Source organism: Aotus nancymaae, unplaced genomic scaffold (assembly GCF_030222135.1).
Source record: "Aotus nancymaae isolate 86718 unplaced genomic scaffold, 86718_ANA_hifiasm-v0.15.2.pri h1tg000040l, whole genome shotgun sequence".
Classification (NCBI taxonomy): domain Eukaryota; kingdom Metazoa; phylum Chordata; class Mammalia; order Primates; family Aotidae; genus Aotus; species Aotus nancymaae.
Window position 1 is genome coordinate 105,704,543 of NW_026988454.1, and position 19,387 is coordinate 105,723,929.

The following is a 19,387-nucleotide window of genomic DNA, read 5'->3' on the forward strand; positions in this document are numbered from 1 at the left end:
AATGTTAATCACATTAAAAAATATATATCTTCACAACATCTAGACTTATCTTTTACCAAAAACTGGGTACCATGGCCTAGCCAAGTTTGCACATAAAATTTACCATCACATCAGTAGCCAGAGATTTTCACTGAATAGACTTTTAAAGGTACACGGAATCTCCACCTGCCAGTTCTCTGGCTGGTTCTTGTGCTGTGGACACAAACACAAGGCCAGTTCAGGAAGAGAATGAAGGATGGCACAAGGGAACAGATAGTCATATATTCTACAGTGTGCTTGTTTTTTGTGATAGAATTCATCATATTCTTTTATAGACACAGATGTACATTTTTAAAAATTCTTCTTTGCTTTATTATTGTTGGAGGAAGCTGTTAGGCTGGCTTGGAAATCCCCAGTTGAGAAAGGGAGTAGAAAAAAAAACCCCAAGCAATATTTCAGAGTCAGGAGGGCAGCTGCAAAGGGGAGGAAGGTCAGGGGACTGGAATTCACAGAAATCCGAAGTGTACATGATGACTAAGGAGAAGAGGGGTGTGGGCTGCAAAGCTGGATTACAGGCTTCTAATTGCCCAATGATGGGCACTGTGAAAGAATGAGTGAATTTACTTCATAAATGCAGTGGGAACAGGTTTTACTTACAGACAATTGGAAGTCAGAAGAAATAGGGGTATTGTTATTTTTGTGTTTTTAAGTAGAACATCATGGCTTATAAATGTTATAAGAAATATGTGTAAATGGCATGATCGTTATGTTCTCCAGAACAACTCCTGTGTGAAAGGAGACAGTGCACAAGATGGTTTATATACTCTTGCTCTCTGTGTGTATGAGAAAAAGGACAGATAAAGGATGGAGTGGCTCCTTAACACTTCATTACCAGCATGTTACCATCTAAGCAGCCCTTACATGATACCGGCCAGCTGCAGCTTCTCTAAGGGGCAGGTTTCTACCAGTCACTCACGACAGCGCCAGGAGCCAGAGCCATAGCTGGAAGAAAATGCAGGTCTCTTGGAGGTCGGTGTCTAGCCAGCTTTGTATCTTAAACCAATTTGAGTCACCACAAACTAGGAGACTTATCAGATTGCGTGACTTGACTGGGACCCACTGATTTTCCTACTGCTATTCTCTGGCTCCCCACTGGTATGGTTTTGCTTGACTTTTCACCTTCTCATTCCCACATGGTAAGCTACTGTCACTCCTTACCCTAGCAGCGACAGCCCTACCTTCCTCTAGCCTTGCTTTTTTTTCCTGTCTCTAAATATTTCTCAAATTCATCCTCTCCTTTCCACCCCCAATTTCAATGATTTAGTTCAGACTCTCATCATTGATTGCTGAACTATTACAATAACTGCCCACTATTCTTGTCTGAGTTCGAGCCCTCTACAGTCCAGGAATCATGCAGTTTTATAAGCAAACTACTTATAACTCTTCCGCAACAATCCAGCTCCTACAAGATGAAGTCTGGGCCCCACTGTCACACGCAAGCCCTGCTGTGATCTTCATCCACCACCTGCTTCCCAGCTGCCTCTGCTGCCACTTCCACTTGATGCTCTCAAAGCACCTTGTCGTTTTCTCCCTTCTCATTCTGGGATACTGGTTGGGTAACTTGAAGGTCCTAACATCTTCTCTGCCCAGACACTGTCTTCTTTTCTTACCTGATGTAGAATAAGGTGGCAATGAGCAAGCAAGGAAATACATTTCCTTCTTCCCTGGATCTAGAATAATTCAAAGCAGCCTTAAAATGAGAAATGATGCTGGAGGAATGAAGTAGCTGCTGTGCTGACCCTGTTAGTGGGCTCTGTATGTGTGTGTGTGTGTGTGTGTGTGTGTGTGTGTGTATGTCTGTGTGAGAGAGAGAGAGACAGACAGACAGACCGACAGACAGACACTTGGGGCATTTTTAGCTTTGGTTGTGGCAGAACTTTCTTTCTGAATTTCTGCTTACACGGGACCAAGGTGCCAAGCCAATAAATTCACCCAGCAGACATTTATCAGGGGCTCACTCCTAAGAACTGGGATTCTGAAGTACATGAGGAACAGTTGCTGCCCACACAGTGAGTTTGAATCTCAGTCTGAGTACTCTGGGGTAAGATGTGTGCCTTTCTCTTTTTTTCAACTCATCTCGGGTTCTGACTCCCAGATCTCCATGAGGCCAGGCCTGCGCTCCCCATTTCCTCCACTTCAGAATTGTGTTAAGGTTGTGGGGTCCTGTGAGATGCATGGCAAGGTTTTGGGGAATGGCAGGGAAGACTTAGGCTTGTGGAAAAGAAAAGTCAGGTATTCTTGCAGGCTGTTTCTGCTTCCTGTCCTGCCATGTAGCTTCCTCCAGGGATAAAGCCAGGAAGTGACAGGCCCAGAGCACCTTGGGAAAGAGAGATCTATTGCAAAGATAAAATGAAATCTACTGTGACCTTTAGTGCAGATGTGGGGGCTTTGAGCCACACAGTTTTTCTGGGGGGATCTCAGGTGTTCTAAGACCAGGATGTGCAAAAGATGTCAGGGAAAACCCAAATATTAGTATGGACATTTGGAATGAACTTAGCATTTATTCCCGAGAAGAGGCTTGGTTGGATTGGTTTGCTACCATATAATATGAAGCATCCCACCTGAGCAGAGTTCTCCACCAAGCCAGCTCAGAGGGATCAGGCAATGATCCCCAGTTCCAATCAGATGTGGCTTAAGGTAGCAGCAAAATTGTTTTCACTTAATATACATGGAACAGCTCTGCTTTCCTCAGAAGAGGGCAGTGGGAGTGCCAGTCACTTCAAGTTTCATAGCGTTTGTTTCTGTGCAATAATAAAAGCTTTTGTTTTTAATGAGAAAGTAATTCTTTCACTTAAGTAGCTACTGTTTGAAGTAAAAGAGTAAGTGTGTAAAAGCTATTATCAAAAGCAGTTTTCTAAAGTCTCGTTAATAAAGACAGGTAATGAAAATGGAAGGCTAAAGAAGGTATAAAGACGTAACTTTGCTTGTGTGTCAGTAGGGAAGAACTGACTATGTATAATTGCTGTTTTTTACACTAACATGTTCATCTAAGTTTTTATCGTCTCCAGCAATTGAGACAATGAATTTAAAAGAAAAAAAAAAACCTTCTGAATTTAAAAAAAGGTATGCATTGGAAAGATACAGGGACATCTCAAATAATTGAAGGTTTAACAACCAGCTTGGGAAGGATAGATATGGAACTCATGGATTTTGTATTGTGAGAGCTGTGATTAAGGTGACCCAGTTGCAATAACTTCTGGTCTCTGTGTCTTTGTTGTTTCATATTTCCTGACGTGACAATTTTTTTTGGCTTAGTCATCTACCCCTGCATCAAACAAGTGTAAATAGGCAATATCACCTAATAGCTAAAATTTACTAATGCTTCCTACATGTTGACTAAGGGTAGGTACAGGAGCAAAAACCAGCAGGGAGTCATCAGCAGTAGTGATGGGTAGGTGGGTCCACCTCTTGGATTTGTGGAGATCCTGAGCCAGCATTTACATGAGTCATACAGCTTTCTTCCATTTCCTGGGTATTGGAAATGTTAACCAGGATGTTTGGGGATAGAATAGAATGAGGTAAACACTTGGATGTCAGTAGAAACATGGAATGATCTATTTTTGTTCATCGTCCCTTTAACTGAAATATTTTGAAAAGTTTCTCTGTTTTGTTTTATCCCCTCTCCTCCAGTTTTCTTATTTTTTAAAATTTCATCCCCGTTCTATCGATTACCACAATCCCTACCGCTCCTTTATCTTTTCCTTTACTCTCAATACAGCAATGTCATCCATCACTTAATTCTTGCCAGGGGCCCCAAAGTCATATGTCTCCAGGGATCAGGTATCATACCTGTAAGGACCGTGTCAAATTGAAAAACACAGCTCCTTTATGTGTCCTTTCTTAAACCACTAGGGCCAACATTCCACATTTGATTTTTCATGTGAAATTTCCCGATTTTTACGTGTTTGTTGTTAATTTGTTTTTAAAAATGAGTAGGCCAGCCACAGTGCGTCTACAGTGATAACTCTATCATCAGTGGACAGTTTTGGTTAGGATACTCTTAGAAGAGTGAAGTGAGGGAGCTGGGGAACTGCATCTCCAACCTGGCTTCTGAAGGGACTGCAGAGGCTTGATTTGATTTAACTTCTGTCTCCTAATTGACTTTATACTATGAACCATATTTTTGTATATGTATTTATTACTATTCCACCAGAAGACATATTTTTAAGCCTAATAAGTGACGATAAGACGATTGATATTTAATTATAAATTGGCTACTTTGTCACTTCTGCTCTCCCAGTTAGATTTCAGGCCCTTCTTTTTTTTTTTCTTTTTGAGACAGAGTCTCTGTCTGTTGCCCAGGCTGGAGTGCAGTGGCTCAATCTCTGCTCACCGCAGCCTCCGCCTCCCAGGTTCAAGTGATTATCCTGCCTCCGCCTCCTGAGTAGCTGGGATTACAGGTGCCCCCCTATGCCTGGCTAATTTTTGTATTTTGTATTTTTAGCCACTGCACACCAGCCTGGGCAACAGAGACTCTGTCTCAAAAAGAAAAAAAAAAGAAGGGCCTGAAATCTAACTGGGAGAGCAGAAGTGACAAAGTAGCCAATTTATAATTAAATATCAATCGTCTTATCATCACTTATTAGGCTTAAAAATATGTCTTCTGGTGGAATAGTAATAAATACATATACAAAAATATGGTTCATAGTATAAAGTCAATTAGGAGAGAGAGGTTAAATCAAATCAAGCCTCTGCATGTTGGTCAGGCTGGTCTTGAACTCCTGACCTTGTGATCCACCTGCCTCAGCCTCCCAGAGTGCTGGAATTACAGAGTGAGCCACCACACCTGGTTGAGATTTCAGGCCCTTCTATGGAAGAGGCCTATGGGTACTGAAGACACATATATATATTTTTTTCTTGCTTATTCCTTCTGCTTTTAAAGGCAAGGGCATATTTTTAATTAACTGACATAAACATCCATTTTAAAATATAAGATTAAGTATTTTCTAGTATGTTTTTGTTATTTGAGTTTGTCTTCATAATGTATTTGTTTTGTGGGGCTATTTTCAGAGATGCGTTTGGTTTTCTTTTAGGCAAGTTATTTAAAATGTTCTTTCTCTGGTTGGAAAGACTATTTGTAGATACTCATGCAAACTAGTTCTAATGTCTCTATTTCTATAATTTTAATATGATTGAATTTAGGTGGACTTGCAAAAAAAAGTCTGAAATATTTTGAATTTTATTTTTACATTTTTAGAAAAATTTTGTGTTTGGATACTTTGCATACTTTTTATTTTATTTGTAATCTGTTTGGAGAGATTTATGGAGGTGTGGGAGCACATAGGACCAAAGAATCTTTGAGTGGGAAGAGACCACAGAGTAAGCGAAGGCTTGCTCCCTTGGAATAGGAGAGTGCTCGCTATACATAAAGCAGTTTGGGAGTACTGTAGTTGTACGTTTTTGAATGATTTTTCTTCATTGTGAGAGAGACCACACAGTTAAAGGAAAATGATGTTGAAAATTTTCTCCCTCCTCTGTCCCATCAACAAGCTTAGTTTCCCTAGAAATACAGTGCTGAGTAACACTAACCAGTGTACAATCATTATACCCTAGAAAGTGTTTGTGTTCTAAATTCCATTGTTCTTTCATAGGCTGATGAACTGGGTCTTTCTACCTAGAAAGAAACCTTTGACTTCCTTAACTCTGCCTGAAGCTTCCTCCCTTGAGTCAGAACTTAGCAGTAACCTTCTTGCTTCTTCTCCCTCCTGTCCCCCTTCCTCTCACCTCCACCCAGGCTCTTCTGCCTCCTATAGTTAAGGGCTCCTGCATACCTCCCCTAAAAGAAGAGAGAGCCAGCTAATGGCCTCACCACTAGACACCCTCCCCATCACTTATCACCTAAAGGTGGTTTCCAGGTGAGACTGAGAGCTATTTATTTGATAAAAGATTTCATACCTTAATTGTTCAACAGGTTTTGAAAATTATTAACTAAAGCAAGCACCAGGTGCCCCAAATTTACCATATTTCATTTTGTCTTCAAGGAGTTAGGCACAAGTTCTTGCATCTTCCTTCACTGTTATCTTCTATGTCCATTTATCTGTGGTAGAGGTTGTTTTCCTTGGGATCTCTAAAATCAGATAATGTGATCTTGCTTTGTGACTTATTTCTAAATAAAAAACTAGTCATATAAGGATAGTTTTGGGCTATACAATATATTTTTATACAACATCGAGGAAGTTAGTATTTGTACCTACCTACCTAAGGAAATTTTAAAGAAAATTGTATCTTTGATTTTCCAAATTTTGGAGAAAAAGTTTTCCATTTTTGTTTATGTAAAATATCAAAATTATGTGATACTGGCCAGGCTCATGCCTGTAATCCTAGCACTTTGGGAGGCTGAGGTGGGCAGATTGCCTGAGTTCAGGAGTTCGAGACCAGCCTGAGCAACACGGTAAAACCCCGTCTCTACTAAAATACAAAAAATTAGCTGGGCATGGCAGCGTGCACCTGTAGTCCCAGCTACTTGGGATGCTGAGGCAGAATTGCTTGAACCCAGGAGGTGGACGTTGCAGTGAACTGAGATCATGCCACTGCACTGTAGCTTGGGTGACAGAGTGAGACTCCAAAAAAAAAAAAAAATGTGATACTGAATCTATCTTGTATTTACTGTATTGTATATTATTAATGAATGAATAGCAGAGGAATTTATTATTATTATTAATATTTTGGGATGGAGTTTTGCTCTCGTTGCCCAAGCTGGAGTGCAATGGTGCGATCTTGGCTCACTGCAACATTTGCCTCCCAGGTTCGAGTCATTCTCCTACCTCAGCCTCCCAAGTAGCTGGGACTAAAGGTGCTAATTTTTTGTATTTTTAGTAGAGACGGGGTTTCACTGTGTTAGAAGATGGTCTTGATCTCCTGACCTCGTGATCCACCCACCTCGGCCTCCCAAAGTGCTGGATTACAGGCATGAGTCACCGCGACTGGCCCTCTTTTATATTTTTCTGTCTAAAATTATGTTTAGGACTAAGGCAAGCAGATCATCTTTCTTTGGTGACCTGTTGACACAGGCCACTGCCTCTAGTGCTTCTCTAAGTGTTTATGAAGAAATATTGGGAGAAATTTCTTAGATCAAAACTATCACTTTGTCCTTGCAACCTGTACATGTTGATCTTGTGAGCATAGGAAGACTAAGTAACACTGAAACACACCGAAAAAGTCCTTGCTATGGGCTGGGTGCAGTGGTTCATGCTTGTTATCCCAGTACTTTGAAAGGCCAAGGCGGAAAGATTGCTTGAGAGCAGCCTGGTCAACATAGCAAGACCATGTCTCTATAAAAATATTGAAAAATAAAACTAGCCAGGTGTGGTGGCACGTGCCTGTAGACCCAGCTACTCAAGACGTTGAGGCGGGAGGATCTCTTGAGCCCAGGAGTTAAAGGCTGCAGGGAGCTATGATCATGTTTCTGCACTCCAGCCTGGGCAATAGAGCAAGAACTTATCATCTCTTTAAAAAAAAAAAAAAAAAAAAAAAAGACCTTGCTATTTCCCTTCAATTTTTCATTTTGAAAATATTCAGATTTACAGAAAAGTTGAAAGAGTAGACCAATGAATACTTGTTGTTAGCCTATTATCGACTTTAATAGTTTTCTTTGTTTTTATGGAAACAATAAAAATAAGTGCAGACATCTTGAGTTTCCTCAGCCTGCATCTCCTATGAATAAGGACACTTTCCTGCATATCCATAATACTATTATCGCATTTTAGAAAACTAACAAGAGCCGGGCGCGGTGGCTCACGCCTGTAATCCCAACACCTTGGGAGGCTGAGGTGGGTGGATCACCTGACGTCAGGAGTTCGAGACCAGCCTGATCAATATGGTGAAACCCCATCTTTAAAAAAAAAAAAGAGGCCGGGCGTGGTGGCTCATGCCTGTAATCTCAGCACTTTGGGAGGCCGAGGCAGGCGGATCACCTGAGGTCAGGGGTTCAAGACCAGCACGGCCAACATGGTGAAACCCTGTCTTTAAAATAAAAAAATAAATAAAATAAAATAAAAAGAAAACTAACAAGAATTTCCTTATGTTGTCTAATAAACAATCCATGTTCCATGTTCAGATTTCCCCAAAATGTCTTTTTAGCTTTTAAAAAAGAATACAGAATCCAACCGAGGTTGATGAATCGGTTGTATCTCTTTTGTCCTTTTAAATCTAGAACAATTTCTCCTTTTTGGGTGTGTATACTTCATGTCATTGACCTTTTTGAAGGATCTAGGACAGTTATCTGGTAGAATCCTTCACAATCAGAATCAGGATTGGTCTGTTTCCTCATGTGCTTTCTATTTTTGGGTTTTTTTTTTTTGGTGAATATTTTGAAATATACATACAGAAATGTGCCTAAGTTATAGCATGTGGGTTTGTGAAAGTTTACTTTTCAACTTCTGGGATTTTAAATTTTTGGCTACTTTGCAAACCCTTATCTCTGCACTTGTTTCTCCATTGCCTGTAGAGAATGCTTATTGCCAAGACAGTTTCCTGGCACTTTCCTACAGATCAGGGTGTTAAGGCTGGGCGGCATCCAGTTTAGGCAGTTCCATTGTACTTATCTCAGATCCCCCACCGGGGTTTCGATTAAAGAAGTTATTGTTCAGTTCCCCTTCTAAAAATGTTGCATTATGTAATTATCCTGGCTTTAGGTGATTTGGGTTGTTTTTATACCATGTGAATGAATTGGCTATTAGGAAAGTCATTTTAAAGCTTTTGGTGATCTAATTTAATTGTTGAAACTGCTTTAATAACTAGGTTGTAGAAGACACAATATAGCATGTCCTTGAATAACGTTTTGTTCAATGTCTTTTTGTTACAATGTAAATGAGAATAAAATCAGTTTCTCTCTGGGGCTGCTGTCTGTGGAGTTTGCACTTTCTCCCTATGCCAGCATGGGTTTTCTCTGGATGCTGTGGTTTGCTCCCACATTCCAAGGATGTGCACATGAGGTTAATTGGTCCCAGTCTGAGTGACTATGGGCATTGATTATGAGTGCACCCTGCCACGAGATGGTGTCCTGTCCAGGTGTGATTCCTTCCTGCCTTATCCCCTGAGCTGCTGGGATGGGTTCTGGCCACTCTTGATCCTGAACTGTAATAAGCAGGTTGGAAAAGAAATGAATGACAAAATGCAAATTATTGTAAAATAAAAATTTGTGAGGTCTACAATGATCCTACAAATGCATGACAATAAACGATGTGGTATGAAAGTGCTCAGTGGGCCCACTATATCTGTGATTGGTTTTGAACTGCATGGCGGTAGGAGGTACTCTTTATATTTTTTTACTTTGTAAACATTTATTCTTTGTTTTAATCTGCTGCCCAATGGCTGCCATCATTTACTGATTCACCAAAAATTTGGTAAATAATTATCTTACTTGTTTTTATTAATCTTCTGTAAATATATGTATAGCTCACATTTATTTCAGTGTTTAATATTAGGAGTGTTTTGGTCTTTATTTAAAAGTTTGGTGATGTTTTTGTGACCAGAAATATTATTTGCTGTAGGAACTTAACTCTCGTTTATATTAGCCTATGTAAAATTGGTTTCATTATATATCATTTCACTTAAAGAGGGAGTTTCCAAGAACCTACTGATGATGTTGGGGTTTTGGTTTGTAACTACCTAGTGCTTTTTTCGTTGTAGAGATTCAGCATCAGTCCAGAAGTGGCTCATGGTCATTTATGAAAAAGGACAACTGTTAAAATGTATTATGACCTAGGCCGGCTTTATCTTCACTATCCTAATTGCTCTGCGCCCTTGTTGATATGGTCACTCCACAGTTCTTTCATGTATCTCTTGTTTTCAGCAACATGCCAAATGGAGATAACAAATAATGGCGTGAATTGGGGTCTTAACCTGGGGTCAGTGGGTCAGTGAATCCCATAAAATGATATGCAAAGTTTGCGTGTATTTACTCTTGTACTTTGTTCTGGAGAAAGGTTTTCATAGATTTCATTAACCTTTCAGGGGTGTCCATGAGCCCAAAAATGTTAAAAACACTGACTTAGTTACTTCTTCATAGAGTTTTCCATATTTTCTCTAACCCTTGACATAAATTCTTTTTGTTTTTGGTAATCTTTTTATATATTTGTATTGGATTAAAATATTATAAGGAATAAAATTAAATTCATTCAGAATCTTAGTCATCACCCAAAGATAATTGCTATTTACATATGGGTAACTGTCTATTACATGCACATGCACATGCACATATTTTAAGAAATCATTCTCTATGAATTACTTCTTTACTAAATGTAGATCATAACATTTTTGTTTAATTGCTATAGAGTAGACTGTGGTATCCATATAACTATTATTTAATCAGTCCCTTCTTGATGAACATAGCTACCGTATTTGTATTTTAATAGGAATCAAACCTAGGCAACAATAGTAAAATACTAGATAGAAACCTGGGGCTTTTGTTGGTTACAGGAGCCCTCTTCCTTTGTCCTACCTTTCCAAGCCCCACATCAAAGAAGGTTAGGCTCTGGCCTTTGGGTGAGAGAACATATTTGCTTTTCTCAAAACAAAAGGGAAGTGTAGTTCCACATTCTTCTCTTGCCCCCAAAACAGTAACATGATTTGGCCAGTCGTTGCAAATCAATAAAGAACATAATAGGTTTTCTTTAGGATCAATCTACTTTAAAGCAGCTCCATTTAAATCTGTTCTCAATTTTCAGGGTTCAAGTGGTCCTACTTTTGTATAGTTCACCTTATATTTTTAAAAAGTGTTCATGAAAATTTTTGTGGAAAAAATCCAATACTTTAATTGTTAAGATACTTGGAACATGTAGCCTGGGAGAGGCTTTACCATCTAAAAATATGTATGATTTCCCTCAGTTTTTTTTTTTTTTTGTGTGTGTGTGTGGTCTGTGTTTTCCATTGATATATTGCTGAAAGAAGTGTTGTTGATTATCTTTTTCTCTTTTTCTTTCCTATCTGTTTACCAATGACACTACCAGATTAGAGCCTGCACCAGTCAACACCCATGGGTCCAGGGGTGGTAACTGTTCCCATCTGGCTATGAGTGATTAATGGTGTTTATGTCATGGCATAAATCACATTTCGTTGTTCAATCAGCTGAGACTCAGGCCATTAAAGAAATTTACTCTACAAAAATCAATAACCAGTGGTTTTTGGAAAGGAGCAGTTCTTTAACAGTTACTCTCCAAGTCTGTCTGTTAAGATAAATAATCAAATTACTATACTCACAAAATAGTACAGGTAACAAGAAATATAATCTCACAGATAAAGGATGACCTTAAGTAAGGACAGATAGGAAGCCATTTTTAGGAAGACAGAAAGCAGCCAAAGAAATCCAATACCCTCTTAAAAGTCTTTAAGAATGTCACCCTTTTTTTACATAGCAAGCCAACAACAAAACCTCAGAAAGCTCAAGATGAATTTTCAGAAAAGCATGGAAAATAAATTGGGTTGATAATAGCAGACTGTGACTGACTTAATGCCACTCACAACTCCCTATGGATTGTAGCTACAATACAGAAAATCAATTTTATTTACTTTTGCCTTAAGTTTGCCTAACACTTTATTGTCATTAGAAAAATATACAGACTCTAAATAAATAAATTAGCCAAGATGATGAAATTTTATGTAAAATAAAATGGAAGATAGCTTTTTTTGGGGAAAGAATAGAGAGCTAAGTCTTAACATACCTCACTTTGCGGGAAATGTTACATGAACTTCTAAGATAATGCAGTTTACACCTACTATGTACCCACAAAAAAGAAAAAAATAAAATAAGGTATTAACCATGCATAGCCACATGCCTAAACAGACTGAGATAAGGTCAGTAGTCCTGATGCAATTAGAATTTATTTCAGGTACCTTGGGTAAGTGTTTTGGGATGTGGCTCACACAGGCTGTTCGTGCTGCAGTTCCCACTGCTTTTGTGGGAAGCCCAGTGTTTTTGCTCAAATTGGAGCATGCCTCATTGATTTCTGCCTGCAACTTGCTTCTTAGGAATCCATGGCTGCAAGTTACATTTCAGGAATTCGAGTTACACCAGTTTTTCATTTTTACTGTGAGTCTCAGGGAAGTAGAATTCTCAGTAGGAAAGTCAAGACTTCCTTTTGATACATTATTATATTTATAATTTTGCAGCAGAGATAGTCAACATCGCTGTTTCATTAGTAAGCCAGTGGCTTTCTAAATAATCACAAACATAACCCAACAAAGAAGGAAGGAATCACATCTTGTGCCTTTTCCCTCTATGGAAGATATAACACTTTTATGCAAGACATGACCCTGCAGATTCACTCCAGCTAGATGAAGGGAGGACTAACCTTCAGGCAAAGTGCTTTCGTAAAAGCATCATGTTTCTTATTTCACTGTGTAATGACCAGGAGCTGAAAAGAGCTCTGTTTCCTGTCTCTGCACTGCATCATTCTCATTTACATTATTGGCAGCTGTTACTTTGCTAGAAGTTTAAATTATCTCAAGAACTCTAAACCGAGTTCAGATGTTTGTTTATTGGCGCTGCCATAGGCTTCTGAAAACAGTCTTTTGTGTTCTCCCAGTCTTAAGAAAAGGCTCTTCTCAGAATCAGCTCTTCCTCCCTCCTTGCTCTTTTCTGGGAACCTGCTTCAGTCTCATGAAGAAAATTAAATAAAGAGGACAGGAGCTTAAAACTGGTCGGAACGGAGTCTCCAGTGATGAGGCGACTTGAAGCGGATAGGAGTTGGGACCCAACATCCTGCATTTGTGCTTTGTTTTCGAAACTTCGAGTTAGTTGCATTAATGAATTAACCAGCAGGCTAGTAATGGAAAATGTTTCTCCTGTCCTGCTGGGGGAGCCAAATACTATAGATTTGTAACAGGAAGGCTGTTGATTCTGGCTTCATTGTTGGGCCAGTCATTTGTGAGCTGGTGGCCTGACCACAGGCCACACACTTCTTCGGTGCAAATCTTCATGTATTGGAACTGCCTGGGTATTGTTTTTACGATTGGAGACTTGGCCAAGAAAAGATGGTGAGCCCCGGGTTTCATATTTTTGGTTTCTATATATCCCCTCAGCCCTAAGGATGGTGTAGGATGCCAGACCCAGTTTGGGGGCAGGGAGGGCGGAGGATGTTTAAATCGGTAGGCATATGTGAGTATTTTGCTGTTAATGCTTTCTCTGTGTCATTCTCTGTAGAGTTCCGGGAACGCGTCCTATCGCTGCTCCATGTCTTCCTCTGCGGATTTTTCCGATGAGGATGATTTCAGCCAGAAATCTGGTTCCGCATCTCCAGCTCCGGGAGACACCTTACCCTGGAATTTGCCTAAACATGAGAGGTCGAAAAGAAAGATTCAAGGGGGCTCAGTGCTGGACCCTGCCGAGAGGGCAGTGCTTAGGATAGCAGGTAAGAGCATCAGGGAAGGGGATGGAGCGGGGGAAGAGAGTTGCGGAAATTCACCCATCTGCCCCCTGGGGGGCCATAGCGAGGGAGCTGATGGGCTGAGCAGGAATCTGTGCACAAGGTGGGGGAGGATGATGACCATGTTTACTTTATGCCTTGTTTTACCGATAGAGCCATTTGCCCTGCCTGCTGGTGACTAAGCTCTTTGGCTCTGCATTCTGGTTGGATGAATCGATTCCTTTGAAATGCAAGAAAATATTTACAGACATTTGGACTAAACTTTCCTATTTACTGCAGTAGTTACCGTAACATTCTGAAAGTATTAACTCTAGGGATTCCCAGTATATTTTCGGGAAGCTGGAAATGAGCAGCCTTTATTTTCATTTTTGCCCAGGGGCACTGAGCTACGCAGATTTAACTCAAGAAGATTCTCGGCTTTTGGTACCCAGGATTGCAAAGCATATTCCAGCAACTTGGATGTTGTTTTTCTTTAAATGTAGCATCATCGTATCCATAGCAGCTTTTTGTCCTTAGTGCTTTTGAGGGTTTAGCCATCACGCCTTCCTGATTAATTAATATATGAGACGTGCCAGTGTTTCTGTTCTGTGTTACCCGGTGTTCCCTTGCATTGGCCCTAAAAGCTGAAGCAGAAGTGATGGCTTGTTTTACGCAGCCGAAAGATGAGAACACTGTGGAAGGCAGCCCTCCAACTCCTGCGTGGTTTGTGTGTATGTTTCCTGTGCATCAGAGGTGCTTCCAGGGGTGGTTGTTCCTTTCTTCCCTCAATAGTTGTTTTCTTTTTCCTTCTTGGAAATGGTAACAGGGCAGGATGGAGTGTGTCCTTGGGGACTTTCTTGCAAAAAGGCCAGGTGTTAACTTTAAGTTTGTTTCTGCAGCCAGTGGTTCAGGGTTCCTTTCCTTCCCTCTCTTCCGCTTTTAATTCTGGGGGTCCCTTTCCACAGACTTTTTTTTTTTTTTTTTTTTTTTGCCTCCTATACTATATTGCAAAGTTGGTACTTTCTCTTCCTCCAAGGGGGCTGGAAGGGACCAGCCCAGATTCCAGTCATCAAGGCAGTTGAGAACCCCCTTTTTGTCCCCCCAATGGGATTTTTCGATTAGGGGAAAAACAAACAGCGTCCAGCCTGCCGTTCTCTAGTCAGGGTTTCTGGGGCAACAGCCTTGAGCTTCTTCTGGCTTCCACTGTGAGATGCTGGCTGGTCTCACCCAGGCCTTTGAAGAGCAAGGGGTGGAGTGAGAAAGGGGAGGTGGAGGGAGGATGGAGACTATGAGAGTGAGCAGGGGTAGCCTTGGAAAGTCAAGGCAGACTAGAAAATGTTTAGTCACTGAGGCCTGCCTCCTTGCCCTGTTGAGAACTTTCCTGCAGGTCTGAGGCTCAAGGGAGAGCACTGCCTGTACAGATGACAAGGCCCATACCAGATGTTTGACTCAGCAGAAAGGGAAGATAGAGGAAAGGAGGGTGTGAGTGAGGAGTTACTGGGGGCTGGTGGTTCACTAGGGCATCAAAATGGGATGCCCGTTCTATGTAATTTTTGGAAGGTAGAAGGTACTTCTGGGCTGAGAGTTTTGGTAGTAGTGGCAGAAATGGATGTTTTGCTTTCAGTAATGAAAGAAGGAGTTACGACAGAAGGACAGGGCAGGTGTTTGTTAGGGGGAATGAGATTATATAAATTGGGAAAGACTCTACTGGGCAGGAAGTCAAGAAATTGGTGGTCCTAACCATCAGTGTACACTGCAGGTGGGAAGGAATTGAAGAACTGGGAATTCTGATGCAGTGTACCCAAAGATGCTGATACCATTAGTAGATTGTGGACTCACTGAGACAGGTGCCATCGCTTGTTAATTGTAAAATGTTCACTGAGTTTGTAGGGATAACTGTGAAGTTGGTGGCAGTTGATGCACTGGGGACCTCAAAATTCTAAACTTTAAAAATTACAGGCTGGGCATGGGGGCTCACACCTGTAATCCCAGCACTTTGGGAGGCTGAGGTGGGTGGATCATGAGGTCAAGAGATCAAGACCAGTGTGGTCAACATGGTGAAACCCCGCCTCTACTAAAAATACAAAAATTAGCTGGGCGTGGTGGCATGCACCTGTAGTCCCAGCTACTACAGAGGCTGAGGCAGGAGAATCACTTGAACCTGGGAGGCGGAGGTTGCAGTGAGCTGAGATCACGCCACTGCACTCCAACCTGGTGATAGAATGAGACTCTGTCTCAAAACAAACGAACAAACAAAAAAATGAATTCTTAAAAAGCAGAAAAAAATAAAATGAAACAACAAACAGTAGGGAAGCGTATTATTTTTAATTAATTAATTAATTTATTTATTTTGAGATGAATTCTCACTCTGTCACCCCCAGGCTGGAGTGCAGTGGTGTGATCTTGGCTCACTGCAACCTCTGCCTCCCAGGTTCAAGTGGTTCTCCTGCCTCAAGCCTCCCAAGTAGCTGAGGCCACAGGCATGTGCCACCGCACCCGGCTAATTTTTTTTGTATTTTTAGTAGAGATGGCGTTTTACCATGTTGGCCAGGCTGGTCTTGAATTCCTGACCTCAAGTGATCCACCCACCTGGACCTCCCAGAGTGCTAGGATTACAGGCATGAGCCACCACACCTGGCCTACGATTGTATTTTAAATAAATATTGGTAAAGTGGCTTTTTCTAGACAAATATAAACAATATTCATAGTTGGAGGACAGACTTGGGGGGCCAGTCCACAAATATCTGTTTAACTTATAATGTGGCTAAATTATGAAATTCAGATATATTATGAATTAAATTGGCCACTGATCACCCAGTGTGAGGATGAGGGTACAAGTTATCTAGTGGAATTTGGTGCTGTGGATAGTATGAAAACATGATTGACATTTCCATTAATAATTTTATTATACATTTTCATATTTGTCCTGAAACTTACCCTCTCCCTGAAATTCATCCCTTTTAGGAAAAGAGGTGAAATTCAGAAATGGTGTGAGGTTGTCTGTAGTGGTCATTACTTAGTAATAAAAGAGCTGAGAGTTTAATATTTTTATTTGTTTTTAAGGTCATAAAAATAGATTTGATTGTGAAAATGTCTGTTGAGTCAAAAAGACGATGTGGTCTGTGGGATACCTTAATTCACCCACAGTTAGCAGCTACTTATTGAGCCCCTGCATTAAAGTGAAGATTAGCACACAGTTCTGCATTTAAAAAGTCATAGTTTCAAAAGAGGTTGGTGAATGGATACAAACTTACAGTTAAAAGAACTAAGTCCTAATATTCCATAGCAGAGTAGGATTTCTATAGTTAGCAATAATATATTGTATAATTCAAAATAGCTAGAAGGAAGGACTTGAAATGTTACCAATACATAGAAACGATAAATGCTCAAGGTGATGGATACATCAAATACTCTGACTTGATCATTACATATTCTATGCATGTAAAAAATACTTACGGGTACCATCATTAATATGTAAAATATGTATCAATAAAAGAAAAAAGAATAAGCTGGAAAAGAAAGGTCATAGTCTAATATGACAAATGGATGTTAGACAGTTACAATGTGCTGTAATTATTGGTTGTTACAGAGATTAGTTATGATGGCTATAAGCGCCTAAAATTAAAAGAACCCAGAGGAAGTGTAATTAACTTGGGGGAAGAAGGGAGGCATGGGAGGTTCCTGAAAGGCTTCTGAGAGGAAGTACCACTTGAACTCAGATTTAAAGAGCTTGATAGAATTCTGGTGAAAGGGAAGCCCACTTTAGAGGGGTGGAACTACAAGAACAAAGGTAGGGACATGGGTTTAAATGGGAACTGCAAGTAATTTGTGTAGCTAAGTACGGGATTTGGAAGGGAAATGCAGAAACTGTAAAGATGCTTGTTTGCAATCCTGAGGCAATTGAACTATTTATGTTGTAAGTGCTAGGGAACCACTGAAAGATTTTTAAGCAGTCGAGTGGCATAATCAGGTTTACGGTTTGGAAAGTCATTGATGGTGTCACATGTCGAATACTTATTTATTTATTTAAAATTTATTTATGAATTGAGAGTTTGCTCTATTGCCCAGGATGGAGTGCAGTGGCGTGATTATAGCTCACTGCCACATCTAACTCCTGGACTCAAGGGATCCTCCCATTTTAGCTTTCCCAGTAGCTGGACTACAGGTGTGTACCACTATGCTTGGCTTATTTAAAAAGTTTTTTTTTTTTAAAATAGAGATGGGTTCTCATTATGTTGCCCAGGCTGAACCCGAACTCCTGGGCTCAAGTGATCCTTCTGCCAACTTCACTTTTTTTTTTTTTTTTGAGACAGGGTCTTCCTCTGTTCCTCAATCTGGATTGCAGTAGTGTGATCTCAGCTCACTGCAATCTCTACCTCCAGGGCTCAAGCGATACTCCCACCTTACCCTCCCAAGTAGCTGGGACTAAAGGTGTGTGCCACTATGCCTGGCTAATTTTTGTATTTTTGTAGAGACAGGGTTCTGCCATGTTGCCCAGGCTGGTCTCCAAGTCCTGCACTCAAGTGATCTGGCCACCTTGTCCTCTCAAAGTACTAGCATTATGGGGCAGGAGCCACTATGCCTGGCACAACTTCATATTTCTAGTGCTTTTGTATTTGTTGTGGTTTCATCATATTAAAATCTGAGACAGTAGTATGTTTACTTCTTATCTCCCAGGGTCAATGTGAGACTAGAACAATGAAATATAAGGAAAGGGGCTTTTAAACACCCACTGTATAAATGCTTTTTACATATGAACAATACAGATCTGCTGTTCTTAGCTGCAGGATATTGTAAGTTGGGTTTTTCAGTCATAAACTACCTGTAAACATACATGGTTTGTCAGTGATAATGCTATTTTAAGAAAAGGATTTTTGTCCTATCCAAATTCTTTGAAGTTGGAATTGAAGGATCAAAGTAGAATCAGACTTGGAACTCAGGCAAACTTGGGTTTTAATTCCTCCTGTGTCCCTGACTAGTTGTGTTTACTTGGACAATTTACCGAACTTTTCTTAGCTCCAGTTTCTTTATCAGAGGGTCATGGTTGTGGTGATTAAACATAACAGTGAATGCAAACAATTTTGCAAACTCCTTGGCACATCAAATGCTCTATAAATGATAGCTTACTAATGCCCAGATGTTCTTCTAAGGACTTAATATGGTATCCTATTTAGACCTCCCAAGAATCCCATGAAGTAAGTACTATGCTTTTCTCTATTTTTCAGTTCATATCTGCTGAGAAAGGAAGAGAAATTTGCCAAGGTCTTAGTGTCAAGAAGTAGCAGAGCTGGGATCTGAATTCAGGCAGTCGTGACTCCAAAGTCCAGGCTATTTACTGCTATGCTTTCGCTGCTTCTCTGTGGAATACACTATTATTATTAGCATATTGACTCAATGTTACCCTTCCGAGAATGCATGGGGTAAAAGCTGTTTTTAAAAACAACCCAAATGCTGCTTCTACTCATTTTGACTGGTTCCTTAAATGGATGATTAAAATTACTGTGTGTGTGCTGACTATATTCATAAAACTGGGTGCTACTGGGAGTCAGTCTCTGATGAAGGCTCCGACGTGCCTTCAATGACCTTACTCATTGTAAAGGAGACATTTTTGAGAGACGTATGTCTCTATATGTGTGGTCTATAAATGAATGACTCTTAGGGATCTAATTGCTAACTCTTTTATTTCAAAGACAGTGTCCCATGTGACACCTGGTTGTTACTTCATGAACTAATGTGCACATAAATGCATTTCAAGCTGTAAGAACCTTAAAGAGTTACTGGGACAAGGGTTCAAACTCAGATTATAAACCAGTGGTCAGGATAGAAAAAAGAGATGCGGTCTTGCTTTGTTTGGAATAACAAAAGTAGACCAATTGCTGACTAAGAATTAAGTGCTCCAGTTCTATCGCAAGTCAGTTTTTTTTTTTTTTTTTTTGGAGTACACAATTTTTTTTTTCAAGAGGAACTTATCCCTATCTAAGCATTAATGGAAAATGGTCCATGTT

The 19,387-nt window shown here is 40.2% G+C and overlaps 1 protein-coding gene across 16 annotated transcripts in view; it reads left to right on the plus strand.

Annotated features, from left to right (window-relative positions):
• DST (dystonin) overlaps positions 1-19,387 on the plus strand; it is a 497,116-nt gene that overhangs the window by 100,899 nt on the left and 376,830 nt on the right. For 14 of the 16 annotated variants that reach the window (XM_064360963.1, XM_064360947.1, XM_064360946.1 and 11 more), the window contains exon 4: positions 13,181-13,388. In XM_064360963.1, coding sequence (XP_064217033.1) covers positions 13,181-13,388 — 208 coding nt within the window. Of the gene's footprint in view, positions 1-12,896; positions 13,015-13,180; positions 13,389-19,387 lie in introns of those variants that run through there. The other 2 variants (XM_064360964.1, XM_064360960.1) reach the window with 2 other exon arrangements.